The following is a 19,762-nucleotide window of genomic DNA, read 5'->3' as shown; positions in this document are numbered from 1 at the left end:
CATGGTTGCTGGGTAATACATTGATGGATGGATGGATGGATGGATGGATGGATGGATGGATGGGTAGGTAGGTAGGTAGGTAGGTAGGTAGGTAGGTAGGTAGGTAGGTAGGTAGGTAGGTAGGTAGGTAGGTAGGTAGGTAGATAGATAGATAGATAGATAGATAGATAGATAGATAGATAGATAAATAGATAGATAGATAGATAGATAGATAGATAGATAGATAGATAGATAGATAGATAGATAGATAGATAGATAGATAGATAGATAGATAGATAGATAGATAGATAGATAGATAGATAGATAGATAGATAGATAGATAGATAGATAGATCTTTTTATCCCATCGCAGGTGCTGTATTGAATTGGCCAAGCAAATACTGCCACACCATTATACCACCACCACCAGACTGTTGCTTCAAGAAAGGATGAATTGATGCTGTCTGGTTGTTCATGCCAAATTGCATAATATATCACATAACTATAAATTACTTACTACTTATTCTTATTGGTTACTTACTTTGGGGTCATTTTTATACTGAACAAGTATAATTCATAATTGCAGCTTATGAATGTTAAACCATAAAGCTGTACAAAGCACTGCTAACGTCAAACAACTTCACTTGATTTTTTCACACGTGTACCTACCCTTCCTGTAGTACACAGATCCTGTCTGCACCTGGTGGACAAAGTCAATGAAGCAGCCAATGAAAAGAATCTAGACTGAAACTTCCTTTTGTAATCTGATCTATTAAGAAACGGAGGTGTTTACGACACATAATTGTCAATGGAGCCAACCCTAACAAACTTAAAAGACATTCTTGAGGTAAACTCTCAATCAGCCCACAGGTTTGCGTGGGTGCCTCTAGAGAATACCTGAAAAAAGGGAGCCTCTAGTGAAGACTTGACCCCAGTACCAGTACTACCAGTACCACCGCTGCCTGTTATCAACTTGTAGTCTTTGCCTCAGCATGCAGAGATAAAATACAAATGAAAGGGATGATGCAGATGGTTTTTTCCTCCAAAGGAAATACCTTGTTTTCTCGCTTGAAAACTTGGCAGGTCTTTGATTGGCTGTGAACTGTCTTCAGAGGATTGGATCACGTTATATACGCTGAACAGAAGCCTAAGAAGGCAGAAGACAAAAAACAAAAAACATCACAGACACAGAAGACAAGATGTTCACACAAAGACAGACATGCCTAAGAAAGGGTGAGTTTCTAGGTTTTATAAAATGTTCTTATGAAACGATTACCTCCTATCTAACTACACTGAAATTTTTAATTTTGTGCACAATGGTAGCTCTTGATGTTAGCAACAGTGCTGATATTCAGCATTTTAGTGAATAAAAGGAGACAACTTTTAAAACTCTTCTGAAAGTCTTTCTAACCACAAATGCGAGTATACCAACTAAACCATTTGTACTGTATAAACTAATATTAATTCAAATGTCTGGTTATTTCATTTCAGTGCTCACTTTCACAGTGACATTGCTGCTTCTGCTGGCCACAACAGGAAAGTCCGAGGTCTTGAGTGACAGTACTCTTACCACTGTTTCACCTTCTCTCTCAAATTCGTCTCTCACAGACCAGGCAGTCAACAGTAAGTGTCTCTAGTTTTCACATTGAGCGCTGGAAGAATTATCTTGAGGCAAAAAGTCTCAAAAGTAAATTTTTGATGCATTTCTTATTGAAGCAGTTTGTCTTTTTCCTTATTGAAAATAATTGCATTGTTTGCATGACAATAATGAATGCATAAATGAAAGAATTGCAATAAATCACTCACTTTTGAAATATGTTTTTGTTAAATTTCTCTGCCAAAAAATAGTTTTATTTTGTCCTCATTTTGTCTTTTTAGGATTTTTAATGGTTTTACTTTTCTGTTAAAAAACGGCATCATTTACCTGAACAGTTAAAAGCAGGAAGGACCCTCTATTAATTTGGACCTAAACATGATTATTATAGTGTTCTTCTCTATCTTTTTCTGCAGGCAGCATTGGCCAACCCAAGGTCCTGCTTTTAGTCAGGCCATGTGGAGGTGAAAATGCCCAATACTGTTTAAATGATGGCAAGTGCATGCACCCCCAAGACAGCAACCGACCTTTTTGCATGTAAGCACACAGCTAATGACCCCCTGCCTGTCCTGATGTAATAGCAGCAGTTTTGCACATGTTGGTTCTTGTTTGGCTTAGGAATGCACTTACATATTTCTCTGCTCTGCAGCTGCACGCCTTCACACAGCGGGCCACGCTGCCAGATCTTCACAGATTTGATTTACAGACCATCAGGTGTGGAGAAGGTGATTGCCATCATTTTTGGGATGACCATGGTACTCATTGTTCTGGCTCTCACCATCTGCTGCTTTGTCAAAAGAAGGTGAGTAACTGTGAGCTCTCACATAGCTCTTGCTTGCGGTGAGGCATGTTATAATGTGGACATTAAAACATTTCTATAGCTATTTTAAATTTGTGCTTTATAAACTAAAGATTAAGATAAAAGCTTTTTTTCTAAATACAATTTCAAATGCTGACATGTTATTTTGTTATATTTTTTTCAGATGTGTAAAATCAGCCCCTCTGATAAAAGCTGCGGCATCAGAGACTTCAGTGTGACATCATCAACTGCTCATCGCAGTATTTCTATAGGGCTCAAGATGGATTTTATTTATTTACACCAAAATTTCACACTTGGAATATTTTGGTTTTACTTATTATACACTTTATTTAAAAAAAGAGCATGCTATAATGTGAATTCTGAATTTTGTTTTCATTAATGTTAACATTTCCATTGTAGTATTTTCCTTCAAAGGTGGCGAAATCCTCTATTTATTGTAATTTTATTTTGATTAAATTATTTGTGTTCTTTTTTATTTAATGTTTTTCAATAAATTATAAAAATAATCAAATCTGTGTTGCAAGTTTTATTTTGAAAGCTCATACTTCATTTAGTATTTAAACAGTATTTACATTAGATCCTGTTATTTAGTATTTAATACACATTTGTTTATATAAATAAATATATTAGAATGATACCATTTAATCCACAGAAGAACTGTGAATGAGTCCCATGAAGGGGCAAAACACTTCTTAAAAACACTTCTTCACAAAACATGACACAGTTTAATGCATAAAATATTTGTAATGTTTTTGCACCAATAAGGTGATTCCCAAAGAGCAATTAGCTAAAAACGTAATGCATATCTCAGTTCCTGTGTCAGTTCTGAGTTGTATTTTTCAAGACTTTCAGATAGTGCTCATTGATATACTATAATTTTGTCCTTAATGTTGCCTAACATGTCCTCAAAGTGTTGTCATGTTCAAGTGGAGTGCCTTGCAAAAGTTTTCGGCGGTCCGACTTTTTAGCTCAATTTGTATGTATCGGCCACAGTAAATCATGGCAGTACATGCATTATGCTATTGAAATTTCTGTCTTCTGCAAGGCCAGAATAAACTCAGACTCAGGTCTGAGTTTATGGAAAGATGAATGGAGCTAAACACATGGCAATCCTAGAAGAAAATCCATGAGAGGCTGCAAAAAACTCAAGGTTGAGGTGGAGATTGACCTTCCAGCAGGACAACCCTAAACTTACCAGGTCCTAGGCCAAGAATTTGGGAGGGGGCCCAGGACAGGGGAGGGGGGAGGGTAACGTCCCAAAGGACTTGCAGCTAATTGCAAATAGTGGATTTACAAAGTAGTGACTTGTGGAGGTTCTGACCTAAGCATTTGCACTCCACCCCTCAGATTTTCTTTTTTAATTAATTTCTACTTTTAATTGTAGCAGGAACTTTAAAAAAATGTATAATTTTCAAAGTGAAAGAAAGTTAAATGTGGTTTAAACTGTGTGTTGTGTTTCAGATTTTGCATTGTTGGTTGGCACCTTCCGGCCGCTGTAGTAAAGACTCCATCAGCTTTTGCTGTATTTAACATATACTTTTTTGAAGATTTGTATAAACACGAGCTGTTTTTTGCACATCCTTCATAGAAAAACAAAATTGCATGTTATTGATTTAAAACAATCACTCAAACAAAAAAAAGAAGAATGAAAAAAAAAAAACGAGTGAGAAAGGCATGACTGTTCAGCGTCATGAAACTGTTGCATTTCAGAAATGCGTCGAAATGTGTCGTCTGCTCGGCCCTTTAAGGTGTAAATAATGTAAATTACAGGATTCCCTCACCACACCCACACACACCCCAGGACCGGGCCCCCGCGGGGATTCACTGTCATTGTTTGTCTGAGGAGCCTCTCAGTCCGCACCTTCTTTACCTGACGGAGGCTTGGAAAAGTCAGAAGCGCCTCTCTGTTATACCTCAGACTGACAGCTGCTCTGAAATGTGGACCGGCAGACCCCTGGCGCTCCTCTCCCTCATTGGTAAAGTCTGTTTTTATATAAATTAGAGGTTAGAGATGTTTACAGTAGGATATTGTTCTCGGTTAAGGAAGGCAGACAAGTCCAAACTTAGCAAAGGGAAACAAGCAGGACAGCCTTAAATTTAGACTTACCAGTGTTTAAGAATATAAACACTCATTGGGAGTAGCGCATGAGTGACTCTTAATCTTTCAGTTTTAGACCTTTAATAGGCACCTTTACTCCTTATAAAGTTGTGGTTTGGTGACCTACTTCCATACTTGTCTTTATATTTCACTAAAATAGCTACATATTATTTTTAACAGTTGTTAAAGAGAAAAGTTACATATTTCAGACTTCATCCGACAATAATAAGCTTTACTATGTAGATTGTTCTTTTTTAGCCTCATTTTCTGGATGCTAGATAATAAAACAAATATTATAAGAGGTTCAGTGTGTCCCTTTCAAAAACTCGCCTATTTTAAGATGATAATCCTGTCTAATCACTCTCAAACAAATTATTTTAATTTTAACAATTATGTTCCCTGATTCATTTTATATTGACACTTTTATAGGTGGTTTAAAACTATTTTAGACAAAAATGTTTTTTTATGTTATCAAAATGGTTAATTTAGACTTTAAATGCCTGTACTTTGCACAGTGTAGAGCTAGGCTGATGCATAAGCCAAGTAAGTCACTGCTATTTTCCCTTCAGGCAAGCATTCCGTTTGTTTCAGGTGGTCAAGTTTGCATGTGGGAATAACTTTACACCCGAGTTTAGCGTGTTCTAGTTGCAAGTCAGAAAACCAGTAGCATTTGATAATTGTTGTAGTGCTATTAGCTATATAACCCAGTAACAATGTATTTGTCTCATTTTTATGCAGTCAAAGAATAAAGGCACATGGCCACAAGTACAGATTGTACAGCACCATGTGTGCCTCACGTTTATATGACGCCAACTGTCTCCAATATACATAATATACGTATAACAAACATAATTTAAAATTAAACTTTATTTAAAAGAACCAACAAATATATAACAAGTTATCATAACAAGGCAAATCTTAGTTTGAGTGTTAGGTCAACAGAGAATAATTTTATGCTAATTTATTAGCATAAAATTATGAACACACTTATTAAAACTTTTCAAAATGTATTTACAGTTTATTCAAATAATGTGTTATTTTCTGTTCCTGGCTTGAATTTCATGCACACTGTGACTCCTTGACTCTACTAAGTCGATTCTCAAGTGACAAACAATGGATATTTCCACCAGACCGCATCAGTAAATCAGAGAATTAATTTTTCTCTGTGATTTATTTACAGTTGTCACAAAACTTTACCTTTATTCAACAAATAATGCAAACAGATTGATGATTACGTCGACCCTGGGACAATGCATATGTCATTCCATTCATTCTTTTAAGGAGGATTCAAAGATTCAAGAATTTTATTGTCATACCAGCTCACATTTACATGTTAGGGTACAAAAATCGGACTCAGGTTGCGGTTAAGAAGCCTAATTCCTAAGTAAAAAGAAAACTAAGTATAACATACAAAGCTAAATCTAACAATGAATAGCAATCAGTAAAAATACATGCAGCGAAGAGCAAAAAATAAATAAATAAACACAATTAAGTAGTAAAGCTGAAATCAACTTGCAAAGTGCTAAATGCACATAAGAAATATATTAAAAAAATATTATGCTGACTAATGAGTAGTTTAACTAGTTCAGATTTACTCTATGTTTGGCTATTTAAGGGAACTATTAAAATCCACGTAATCTTATTATATCAGGACCTAGGACCATTAATTGTGTTGTAGTAAAACTGTTATTTAGAAAGTATCTCTCTGTCATTATTACCTGTTGCAAATTTCAGATACATTTTTGTGGACTGATAGAAAAGTATGAACTTTTAAAGTTTTATGTCATGATCTAATTCCTTCATTTAAAAACAAAACACATCAATATTCCCTTATAATAAATAAAAAAAACATATTGATCATTGCAGTTAAAATGATTTCATAAATATGATTGTGATACCATACTTAAGCAAAATGTTATGATAGAGATGTACCTATCATGCTTTTCCTGGCTGATACATATTTCTGGTTTTCTTTGAGGTTTCAGCTGCCGTTTCCAGTTCTCACAAATTCAGATTTTTTTTTCCAACATGTGAGAGAAAAGGGCTGCATGTTCTTTGATAGAAGTAGGAGCTGTGACTAGAATATAAAATGAAGGAATAACAATATCTAAGTTTCTTCCTTAAAGTGCATGTCCATGACCATTATTTAGGTGCATTAAAGTAGACTCTGCCAGTTGATTTCTTTGTTTTGCTGCATTTATCAAACAGGACAAAACATAGATTTTTCAGCATTTCACAAGAGATCAGAGTCGATCAGGGGAAGATTGGCTGATTCTAATCTCTGATGGGTCAGTTCCCTAGTATACAATAAACGCCTGGAAAATTTAGCAGTAGTTTTCAAATAAAAGCTGTACTATGTAAATTGTGGATAATATTGTATAGTAAGGGCCAATGTTTGATATTTGGATTTAAGGTAATCTTATTGTCAATGACTCTTTTCTTTTGTATGGAAGCAATATGGGTGCTTTGAAGTGACCAAGCCACTACTTGAATCTAAGATCAAATCTGTGGAGTCAAAGATTAGGGTGATGGCATGGAGGCCTTCCAAGCCCAAAAGGGAGCAACACTGTATTGCTGTATGCTCCATACAGCCAGAGAAAACTGTGCTCATTCCAGCACTTTATTTGGTGTCTCATTAAAAGCCATCACACATTAGACAACAGATAATTCAGGATTTTAGCTCTAGGATTTGAAACTTTTTAAAACCTGAAAATATTGAGAAACCATGTCACAGAAATATGTTTATGCATAATATGGAATAGTTATAAAAATATCAGTTAGTTATTCTGATTGCATAAGCATGCATTGATGTCTTCAGGAAAAGTCACTAGTTTTTGATTCAATTAAGGTGACTGAAAGGTGATTAATCCAAAAGAAATAAGTTATTACTATTTCCTGGACACACCAATCAACCTAATTACAAAAGACCCCAACAATCAGCTTCAGTTTCCTCTTACACACAGAACAACATCTATGCAGCCATAACAACAAAAAGAGTTAAATAGACAGTGTTTTGCAGTAAGTATTTGCAGATTCATATCCAGACTCTTCTTGAATTTGAGTTTGTGTGTTTTTCTAACCTGACTGCTGGAATGTGGGTGTCCTCTCACACCATTTGTTATAAAGCTCTGCAGGTCGGTACAGGCCTACAACATAAGCTGTTTCACGTCACATCCTGCACCTGGCAGGGCCTCAAACATTTCTTACCAAACTGGGTTATTTTCCTGTCATTTTATTACTCTTACATTTTTCTTTATTATTGGTGCCGTGCCTTATCTAAACAAAGCCAGCAAAGATGAATCAGACCTGATCTTTGTGGTCTAATCAACATAATAAAATCCTTTCTCAGGCCATAAATCATGTCAAATCAAGAAACAAGTTTCTAGATATCAACATCATTTGTACAAGTGGAAATGACATTTGCTCTAATTAAGATCTATTTTCAACATCAATTTAAAGCTTTAAAAGAACTCACAAGATACATTTTAATGAAAGTGAGTCGAGGTGTTTATATTTACATCACTGAAGTTATTAATACAGTCTTCATCCTACAGAAAAAAATAGTACATATTAACAAAACAGCTCAAAACTGAATTACTTAATACCTTTTCTTGTACATTTTAAAGTATTTCTTATTTCCCTAAAGTTTTTTTTTTAAATTAAAATATCTGGAAAAAGAAAGAAATATTACAATCACTTGTTTTTTAACAATATGTGAGTGCTTAGAAATAGTTATCAGCCATTAGTATCTTACTTACAGGTCCTTCTCAAAATATTAGCATATTGTGATAAAGTTAATTATTTTCCATAATGTCATGATGAAAATTTAACATTCATATATTTTAGATTCATTGCACACTAACTGAAATATTTCAGGTCTTTTATTGTCTTAATACGGATGATTTTGGCATACAGCTCATGAAAACCCAAAATTCCTATCTCACAAAATTAGCATATTTCCTCCGACCAATAAAAGAAAAGTGTTTTTAATACAAAAAACGTCAACCTTCAAATAATCATGTACAGTTATGCACTCAATACTTGGTCGGGAATCCTTTGGCAGAAATGACTGCTTCAATGTGGCGTGGCATGGAGGCAATCAGCCTGTGGCACTGCTGAGGTCTTATGGAGGCCCAGGATGCTTCGATAGCGGCCTTTAGCTCATCCAGAGTGTTGGGTCTTGAGTCTCTCAACGTTCTCTTCACAATATCCCACAGATTCTCTATGGGGTTCAGGTCAGGAGAGTTGGCAGGCCAATTGAGCACAGTGATACCATGGTCAGTAAACCATTTACCAGTGGTTTTGGCACTGTGAGCAGGTGCCAGGTCGTGCTGAAAAATGAAATCTTCATCTCCATAAAGCTTTTCAGCAGATGGAAGCATGAAGTGCTCCAAAATCTCCTGATAGCTAGCTGCATTGACCCTGCCCTTGATAAAACACAGTGGACCAACACCAGCAGCTGACACGGCACCCCAGACCATCACTGACTGTGGGTACTTGACACTGGACTTCTGGCATTTTGGCATTTCCTTCTCCCCAGTCTTCCTCCAGACTCTGGCACCTTGATTTCCGAATGACATGCAGAATTTGCTTTCATCCGAAAAAAGTACTTTGGACCACTGAGCAACAGTCCAGTGCTGCTTCTCTGTAGGCCAGGTCAGGCGCTTCTGCCGCTGTTTCTGGTTCAAAAGTGGCTTGACCTGGGAATGCGGCACCTGTAGCCCATTCCTGCACACGCCTGTGCACGGTGGCTCTGGATGTTTCTACTCCAGACTCAGTCCACTGCTTCCGCAGGTCCCCCAAGGTCTGGAATCGGCCCTTCTCCACAATCTTCCTCAGGGTCCGGTCACCTCTTCTCGTTGTGCAGCGTTTTCTGCCACACTTTTTCCTTCCCACAGACTTCCCACTGAGGTGCCTTGATACAGCACTCTGGGAACAGCCTATTCGTTCAGAAATTTCTTTCTGTGTCATACCCTCTTGCTTGAGGGTGTCAATAGTGGCCTTCTGGACAGCAGTCAGGTCGGCAGTCTTACCCATGATTGGGGTTTTGAGTGATGAACCAGGCTGGGAGTTTTAAAGGCCTCAGGAATTTTTTGCAGGTGTTTAGAGTTAACTCGTTGATTCAGATGATTAGGTTCATAGCTCGTTTAGAGACCCTTTTAATGATATGCTAATTTTGTGAGATAGGAATTTTGGGTTTTCATGAGCTGTATGCCAAAATCATCCGTTTTAAGACAATAAAAGACCTGAAATATTTCAGTTAGTGTGCAATGAATCTAAAATATATGAATGTTAAATTTTCATCATGACATTATGGAAAATAATTAACTTTATCACAATATGCTAATATTTTGAGAAGGACCTGTAGATCTCTAAATGTTCTCGGTTTGGAGAAGATACTCAAATGGGTACTCAGTCTGGTATCCGTATCAACGTGGATTTTTGTCATCTTAACTTAAATTACTCAAATTTTGACAGCACTCCTGGCAAATAGTATTTTATAAACATTTAAACCAGTTGCTATCTTTCCCCTTATTTGGCCTTTTTGTATCTTCTCCATGTTGAACTTAACATTCTCCGTTTGCAGTACGTTTAACATAGAATAAACATAGTAACAGATCACTGACCAACACAGCATTCAGGGGCAAAACTTTGGATACAGGTTTGTCAATGTGTAATTTCAGAACTTCTATGTTAATGTTGAGACTAGAGTTATTTTAAGATGAAAAATATCCACTTTGGAAATAGTGTTTCTCACTAAACAATTAGCTAAAATCTCTGGAAAATTCAAATTCTTGTTTCTCTATACAGAGGATTTTCAGACTGCCTTCTTCAGGTGAGATACTCAGTGTTATCAAGAACTCCGCATAACACTTCTAAAAAGAAAGACTAAGTATTCCATTAAGTTAACATGAAAGTGACTGGGATTGTAAAATTACCTTCTTTATTGACCTCAAACCTGGTGCTCCTGTTGTATATCATTCCTGTTTTTCATCAACAGGTGTTGTGCTGATTTGGCCACATGTACTCACCAAGAGTGTTTCACCCAGACTCCAAACCACAGATAGTCCCATTCTAACTGCAGGTAATGATGTGCAACATTTTATGTGCAAAACGTGATTACTAATTCCAGTACATAGGTCTGCAAAATTTCTGCAATTGTTATTGTAACGCATGTTGGTAACCAGAAATAATGTAATTATTAAAAGGAAATTTTGTATCATGACAATTTTTGATATACAGTCATAAGCAATAAATTAGAATATGCATTCCGATGGGCCTCGTGGGTAGAATTAAAATTACCTTTCTAAACTTACCATACTTTTCATTAAGCCTACATTTCTGCATTAAAAATGTTTTTTTATTATTGGTCTGATCCTAATCATACATGTCATTACCTGTAAGCGAGAAATCATTATAATTAACAGAAATACAGACTTTAAAACATCAGTCTGTGTGTGTCAATATAATTTGTTTTGCTTAGTGAATTGAGTTACTGAAATCAATGAACTTTTCAGTAATATTCAAATTTATTAAATATGACTGTAGACCATATGGGAAGTTGCCCAAAATGGCATTTAAAGAGGGAATTGAGGGGGGTGTAGGGGTGATGGGACATACAAAATATAACCTGTCTTTTAATTGTGCCCTAACTTTTCTATTGCTTTTATGTGCATCTGTGATGAGCCGGTGCCCTTTGGTTTCTGTATCAAAACTAGCTTTCATGCTTTGTGTTGGACTGCCTACTAGTTTGCGGGAATCACTTCACCACTTTACTTTTAGTCTGCCAGCATGATTTAATCTTTAAATGGCCATTTACACTCACCAGCCACTTTATTAGGTACACCTTTCCAACTGCTCGTTAACGCACATTTCTAATCAGCCAATCACATGGCAGCAACTCAATGCATTTAGATATGTAGACATGGTCAAGATGATCTGCAGCAGTTCAAACCGAGCATCAGAATGGGGAAGAAAGGTGATTTAAGTGACTTTGAACGTGGCGTGGTTGTTGGTGCCAGACGGGCGGGTTTGAGTGTTTCAGAAACTGCTGATCTACTGGGATTTTCATGCACTACCATCTTTAGGGTTTACAGAGAATGGTCCGAAAAAGAGAAAATATCCAGTGAGCGGCAGTTCTGTGGGCACAAATGCCTTGTTGATGCCAGAGGTCAGAGGAGAATGGCCAGACTGGTTCGAGCTGATAGAAAAGCAACAGTAACTCAAATAACCACTCGTTACAACCAAGGCATGCAGAAGAGCATCTCTGAACGCACAGCATGTCGAACCTTGAGGAGGATGGGCTACAGCAGCAGAAGACCACACCAGGTGCCACTACTGTCAGCTAAGAACAGGAAACTGAGGCTACAATTGACACAGGCTCACCAAAATTGGACAATAGAAGATTGGAAAAACATTGCCTGGTCTGATGAGTCTTGATTTCTGCTGCGACATTCAGATGGTAGGGTCAGAATTTGGCATCAACAACATGAAAGCTTGGATCCATCCTGCCTTGTATCAACGGTTCAGGCTCGTGGTGGTGGTGTAATGGTGCGGGAGATATTTTCTTGGCACATTTAGGGCCCCTTAGTACCAACTGAGCATTGTGTTGACGCCACACCCTACCTGAGTATTGTTGCTGACCATGTCCATCCCTTTATGACCACAGTGTACCCATCTTCTGATGGTTACTTCCAGCAGGATAACGCGCCATGTCATAAAGCACGAATCATCTGAGACTGGTTTCTTGAACATGACAATGAGTTCACTGGATTCAAATGGCCTCCACAGTCACCAGATCTCAATCCAATAGAGCACCTTTGGGATGTGGTGGAACAGGAGATTTGGATCATGGATGTGCAGCCGACAAATCTGCAGCATCTGTGTGATGCTAACATGTCAATATGGACCAAACTCTCTGAAGAATGTTTCCAGTACCTTGTTGAATCTATGCCACGAAGGATTAAGGCAGTTCTGAATGCAAAAGGGGGTCCAACCCTGTACTAGTAAAGTGTACCTAATAAAGTGGCCGGTGAGTGTATATTGGCTAATACTACAGTATTTTTAATGATCAATAACTCAAAGTCATAAACAATTGATATAACCACAATAAACATAATATTCAGTACCACATTAAGCTCAGAAGACGATTGGGGTGTGAAGGACTGATGCTTGGGATTCTGCGTTCTTGTGTGTTTTTAGTGTTTCCTTGCAGAGACATGCTCAGCCCGCTGTGCGCAGGCTGACAGCCCTACATATTGTTAAAAATGTCCTTGTACTCCTTGCCATGGATTTGCCTCCTCCCGCAAATGTAGGCATTTTTTTAACACGTTTTCCTCTGATGATGTGGTATCAGGTGTAACGCAGTTTACTGAGAGCAGATCGGGTGTGTGATGTCCGTCTCTAGGCAACCGTGACAGTCACAGGATGAGGAAGTCCTGCTTAGATTCAGCCATTACATTTTTGCTGGCCTTAGTATCTCATGCGTTTTATTATTTATAATTGTTTGATATAACGGGTGTGACAGAAATGTATATCGATATTTCGTATGTTACGAGAAGGATGGTAATAAATAATAATGTGGATTTATGAACATGACATTCTGAAGTTACCATTCAGAAACTGCTTGCTGCATCCTTGATGGTTGTTCAGGAGGCTCCACTTCTTCTGCTTTTTTGTCTGACTTAGGGTCAAAGACGTGTGGCGGTTCTGTTGGGCATCTGCTGGCAGCCATTTTCATGTGTTTGAAGTGCTGGCACCCCTAACTCAATGTTGCGTGGCCAGATGCAGCTAATTTGCATAAAAGTGACAGAGACCTAAAACGTATTCTGAAAGAAGCTGTTATGATTTGGGGTTGTTTGGTTTTTGGTTGCGTGTTTTTCCTCTTATGTTTTCAACAGTTGAGGTTTTCAATCATGTTTCTGTTTATTATTTTCCTGGTCATGCCTTAGTTTTTGTCTTCTGGTTCATGTTTTGTAAAGTTAGGTTTTTGGATCTTGTTTCTGGTGATGCCTTAATTTCATGGTTTAATACTTATGTTTCTATATGTTTGTATTCAAGAGTCTCTTTTCTGCTCCAGCCACGTTTTGTTCTCTCCTGTCTGCCTTCAATCATCTTCATTCGGTTCACCTGCACCTAGCATTCAGTCTCCTCGTTTCACCTGGTTCTTGCTCCATGTATACACGTCTGTTCTATTCATTCCTCATGGAAACATTTCGGAACATATCACCCTGCTTTCAGCCGGTAGTTAAGAATCATGCCATGCCTGTCTTGCCTGCTTGTTTTTTGTTTTGTTCCTGCCTCCTCTTATGAGTGAGTTTTTGTTTTTCCAAAGATTAAACATTTACTTACCGCCATGCTGCCTGTCCGTCTGCATTCTGGGGTCCTCCGCTACATAAACCTTGACAGAAGCTCAATATAGGTTGAACTGAGGAGGTGAAATCTTATTATCTGAGAATGATTTTGTATAAAAAATTTAATTAACATGTTTTGTATAGCCCATAGACCTATCCCAAATATTTAAAAGGAAGTATAATAGGTCACCTTTAACGTCTCATATTGCAACAGTGATGTACAGTAATCCACAACAAATTGGTAGAGTTTATATCAGTGGAATTATAAATGAGGTAAATAAGTCCTTAACCAGATTGTTTTGTTCATATTTCATCAATAAGCATTGTCACTTCATATGTCCATCAACCATACTGACAATATTCAGAGTAGAAATGTTATTAAAGAAAACAGGCAAATATAAAAGGGTTTTACGAAGACTCTTTCTGTTTAGAAAAGGTTCTGCTCTTGCACACGGTTGTTAGTTGCATGTTTTGTATTTTTTTTTATTCCAGTCCTTCATTAAAACTACTTGTCTAGGGCTAATTGATGTTTCACATTGTCGCATGAAATACACGTGTTCAACACCACCTTGTAATCAGATGTTTGGGCCTCTTTTTGGTATGAGACATAAACATTACTCAGACAAGGATGAGTAGTGTTAGTGGGTTAGTGGGTTTTTGTTTTACATCATCTACCACAAAGGTGATGTGTGGTGATTGTCAATGAGTGAATGTAAATGACACTGGGAACATGAGTTAGGGTTATGTGTTGTTTTATATTACCTTTTAATTTTCAGGTAATTATTTGTCTGGAACCAGGCACCATAACTACTACTACACCATAGCTACTACGAACTAATATAGCATTTTCATGGTTTGGGATTGAATAGAATAGTAGCTGTCAGTACTGACTATGTAACAAGAATGCCTTTTAGAGCCATAACTGTTTCATGTGTAATTAGTTAATGCAGATTACAATTAAATTGTTTCTCTGTTTTTACTCATTTTTAATTGAGTAACGTTTTGAAAAAAATTTACTTCTAAGAATATTTTTGCTGCATTCTTTTTACTTCCACTTGGATGTTGGTAGGGGGGGTCCATCAGAAGTTCACAGGTATGAAATGGGACGGGGCAAATGATTGACACTTCCGACCAATGAATACAAAGGTAGACTTACTAAATTACAGCTACTTTGGTGGGTTTTCACCAAAAAACCCAATGAAAGTATTCCACACTAACCACGGGGTCCAAAGGGCCTCTCAGTGTCAGACACACAATCTCCATGTCTCTGCTGGCAAGTCATAGATTTTTTTTTTTTTCCGGCCAAAATAGCGACCGTATACTTATTAGGTTGTTTGTAATGATGTTTCGGTGGATCTGTGTATTCATGAATAAACTGTGAAATAATTAACCTGATAGGACCAACAGGGGTTCTGATAACAAAAAAATTGTTGCTGCTGTTACAGGTCAGGAAGAAAAGCACCCTCTGATGACCAAGCGCTCAGTTACAAACTGCGAAAACAAGTTTGACAACTACTGCATGAACAATGGCAAGTGCATTCTGCTGTTGGATCTCAAAGAACACCACTGCGAGTAGGTACATGTGTTAGGTGTAGGTATAAGTGTGTGTGGGTGCCCTGCTTCTTTGCTTTATCAATGTTTCTAAATAATTATTGACACCCCTGTTTGTGCTTCAGGTGTCAGAGGGGCTTTTATGGCAACAGGTGTGACATCCCGGAGCTTGTTTCTCAACCAACAAATAAAGAACAAGTGGTGGTCATCTTGTTCTGTGTGAGCCTGCTGATTATTGGTCTAGGTGGGGCTCTGTATTTCTTCTACAAGTGGTAAGGCTTTCATCTGTGAATGAATTTGTGTGTGATGTCTGTAACTTTTGATCTCTGAGAGATAAAGGCTAACAGCCACAGGTAACAATTAAAGCTGATTATGAGTCACATTTGAAAGAACAGTTGACTCCGATGGATTCAGACTGTGAAACAGGCACATGAAAAATATATGGTATCTAACCGGAAGAACCCGAAAAACAAGTCAACACCAATGGTTCTCCAACATTTAATGCTCAGTTTCCCTTTAGAGGAACATAATTTCCTACCCGGACATCTCAAAAAGACTAGATGGCCTCATTAAAGCCTGTCAGCAGTGACGCTCTGAGAGTGACAGCCAGGTGCCAGCTTTATGTAGTGCCTTATTATCACCAAGGAAACACAGATTTGTTGAATGTGTGACGTGGAATCAGGTCCAGGTCACAACACTGATTAAACATTAGTTACTTTTACAAATACACACACACACACACACACACACACACACACACACACACACACACACACACACACACACACACTCTTGTTTTGCTATATGTAGTGAGGACCATCGGTTGACTCCCATTGACTTCCATTGATTTTTAGTCATTTTCAACCCTTTCTATGCCCTAACCCTGACAATAACCCTAAACCTAACTATTACCAGTGCATGCCTAACCCTAACCTTAACCTAAACTCAATTCACATCTTAGTCCTAAACCTAACCGTTAGCAAAATAGGTCGTGAGGACCAGCAAAATGTCCTCACTTTGGTACAAACGGTCCTCAATTTGATGGTGAAATCGGGAAAATGGTTCTCACTGTGATGCCAAGACAGGAACACACACACACACACACACACACACACACACACACACGGACCTTGCATTGACTTTCATTCATTGCTATAGCCTAACCCTGAACCCTTACCCTAAACCTGTCCCAAATTCAATTCAGATGTGTAGAAATGTAGGCACTGTACAATCCATCATGATGGTAGCAACATCATGCTGTGAGGAAGCTTTTTCTTCATCAGGGAAAGGGAATCAGGTCAGGGTTGATGGGAAGATGGAGGGAGCTAACTACAGAGCAAGCCTGGAAGAAAAGTTGTTAGAGGCTGCAAGATACTTGAAAATGGGAAAGGGCGGAGGTTCACCTTCCAGCAGGACAACACTTAACATGCGGCCTGAGCTACAATGAAATGGTTTATATTAGAGTTGCATGATATACCCATTCAGAATCAATATCATAAGATCAATATGTGAAATATCCCAATGGAAAGGAACTGCTTGGCTGCAATTTTTGGTGAGCTATTATATTTAACACACTGTATTCACATTTTGGATGCCAGCAATGTATTTGGGCATTTTCCTGTAAATCTTCCACCTGACATAGATTTTAGCTGACTTAAAAGCTCACAGAGAGTGACAAGGACATTGTCATGATGAAAACAAAGAATATTTATAAAATGTAGAGTTATCCCAATTTATGTAATCACCACAATATCTGACAATACTAATGCAATTGCATGTTTTCCTAATGCATGGGTTAGAATGGCTCTGTCAAAGTCCAGGTCTAAATCCAAATGAGTATCTGTGGTAATACTTAAAAAATGATGTCCACAGATATTGATCCAGTGGAACTAAACTCTAACTGTTTTGCAAAGAAGAGTGGCTCAAATGCCTGTCTCTAGATTTGGAAAGCTGGTAGAAACATACACTAAAAGACCTGCATCTGTAAATGGAGCTAAATGTTACATACAGTCAGAGGGACTGAAGACAAATGCACACCACACTTAATATAAAAAAACAAAAAAAACTTTTAAATCATATAAAACCACATATCAGTTTTAAAATTTATCATCGTAGCGCCTCTTTCAGCTATTTAAAAGTATTTCTTCTGCATTGTACGTTATGTTGAGTGTTGACAACGAGCATATCCCTTTTTGTTTTTGCTTTAATTCTGGAAATCATCTCTAGAGTTTCTCATTTGTGACCAATAGTTAGCTCCCAATACTAACTTTGAGACACAAATTAAGACGAAAATTAAAGGATATGAGGACCTCTAGGGACAGATACAAGTAATTACAGGGGGAAAAAATCTTTATTTTGAACCAAGAATACAATAACCTAAATACAAAGGAAACAATCTGAGTATGACGAGTAAGACGACGAGTACAATCTGATGATATTAGGTACAAAGTACAGAAGCTAAACTAAAATATGGATGATTTATATGAAAATACATCTTTTTTATTTGCATTTTGTTTAACTTGGTACTCATGCAGAAAAACATAATCCTTAATTTCTGCAAGCAACCCTGATGCAGTATTTTACAGCAAACTTCTCCCTTTAGGGTATAAAATCCTCCCCAGCATCCCGTCTCCTGTAGAAACATGTCACACCACAGAGTGAGATTACTCATTCCTCCAAAACCTGTATTAAAGCAGTTTCAAATGGTTTTAAAGCAATAATAAAAACAAAGTCTTAGATTTAATAGATGCCTTTCAAACTAGAATGAATTATGTGTTGCTTTTTACAGGTACAAGAAGAACAAATTACCAAGGCAGCCGAAGAGGCAGGGTTACAAAGGAGTCCAGATGGTTTAAAGTGTTGTGCAAACACACCCCCACAGCAGCTGCTGCTGAAATTTTCCTATTTTCCGGATAAAACGTTGACCATACAAAGATGTTTCCAGACAAGCCTACATTTAAAAGCATCCCTGTGTGTTTATCAGTCAGACAGATTGACCTGTAGAGATTAAAATATTCAAAAGAGGGCAGGTCTTTGTGTGGGGGCAATTGTTTTCCAGCTCTACTGGTTCTTAGGTTTCGGCGCCTGTTACACTCAGTTTGAAAAGATGAATAGTGAGACAAACAAAAACGGTTTCCAGTAAGAGAAACCACCCACGTGAGGGCAGAAATTTCACACAAAATGATAAAATGGGATAGGTAAGCTGTGTGAAACAGTAAGAACTCGCATTAATTTGTTTTATCTACTGTTTTAGAGAACAAAAGTGTAAAATTACAGTCTTGCACTGTGTGTTTTCTTCAAAGTAGACATTCCATATTTATTTGTAACTTGCTATACATTTTATATTTATTATAGTCTTTTGTCACTTGGGGCTTTACTTTAGTTCAGTTTTTATAAGTTATTTTAAAGTGTTAATATATAGACAGAAATATCCGTTTTTAAAGTACTGTTGTTTGTAAATAAAGTCAAGAATACTGCTTGATTTTTCATTTGATCTCATGTTTGTCCAAGTTGTGTCCATGTTTTCACTCCCACAATAAAATGTCTGCACAGGTTTTCATGCAGTTTTCTCCGCATGACATTCTTGCATATATATGCACAATCAGCTGTTCATGTGTCATAATGTCTAATACAATATATATTAATTCATTTGTATCATTTTGTGCTTCAACATTTTGCATCAGTTACTGAATTAAATTGACTTTTTCATTTCATTTTATTTTTCTTGAACTTTAGTCTAAAGACACAAAACAAATTGTCTTAAGTATTTTATTTGCCCTGGACTTGAGTCTAAATGGAAGAAATAAAAATATGAGTTTTTGTATTTTATTTTTTTTGCCCCAAACTTTAGTATACATACAAAATGAATTTTTTTTTTTTTAGTTTTTTTTCTGCACTTTATTCTGAAGAAATCAGCATAATATGTGCTATACATTTAATTTAGCTCACAATTGTTTTTATATATTTAAAAGCTATTTTTAGTGAAAATACACATTTATGATGCTGCTGTGTCAAGGCTATCAGAGATCATTGGTCTGATCTTTTTCTTTAAACACTGACGTTCCACCAGACTCCTTTAGTTATTTGAGAATCTTTAGGCATTGTATAGAAAGGATTATTTCAATTCTTCACATTATTTTGAAACATTTTAATGATTTTCTCAAGCATTTGTCAGAGAATTTGATATCCTCCTGAATCACATACTCAACATTTTCTGCAAGACCTGAAATTCAAGAAAATAAAAACATAAAATGAAGCTAAGGAAATGAAAAAAATAAATGTCCTCGTTAAACAATCCTAAATTAAACAGCAGGCTAGAAACCCATCAATATTACAATTATTAGGATTGCTATTGTACATCTTTCAGGA

At 37.0% G+C, this 19,762-nt stretch overlaps 2 protein-coding genes across 2 annotated transcripts; both read left to right on the top strand.

Annotated features, from left to right (window-relative positions):
- The first annotated feature begins 995 nt into the window (after positions 1-995).
- Positions 996-2,898, top strand: epgn (epithelial mitogen homolog (mouse)). Its single transcript, XM_047382352.1, has 5 exons — positions 996-1,211; positions 1,470-1,601; positions 1,989-2,109; positions 2,222-2,374; positions 2,556-2,898. Exons 1-5 carry the CDS (start codon positions 1,178-1,180, stop codon positions 2,608-2,610), a joined length of 495 nt encoding a protein of 164 aa, XP_047238308.1. The 5' UTR covers positions 996-1,177; the 3' UTR covers positions 2,611-2,898.
- A 1,341-nt stretch (positions 2,899-4,239) lies between these two features.
- Positions 4,240-18,957, top strand: LOC124877462 (proepiregulin-like). Its single transcript, XM_047380681.1, has 5 exons — positions 4,240-4,368; positions 10,492-10,575; positions 15,289-15,415; positions 15,520-15,666; positions 18,183-18,957. Exons 1-5 carry the CDS (start codon positions 4,329-4,331, stop codon positions 18,247-18,249), a joined length of 465 nt encoding a protein of 154 aa, XP_047236637.1. The 5' UTR covers positions 4,240-4,328; the 3' UTR covers positions 18,250-18,957.
- The last annotated feature ends 805 nt before the right edge of the window (positions 18,958-19,762 follow it).

The sequence above is a fragment of the Girardinichthys multiradiatus genome, chromosome 12, assembly GCF_021462225.1.
Source record: "Girardinichthys multiradiatus isolate DD_20200921_A chromosome 12, DD_fGirMul_XY1, whole genome shotgun sequence".
NCBI classification, from domain to species: domain Eukaryota; kingdom Metazoa; phylum Chordata; class Actinopteri; order Cyprinodontiformes; family Goodeidae; genus Girardinichthys; species Girardinichthys multiradiatus.
This window is presented reverse-complemented; position numbering and strand designations above follow the sequence as displayed.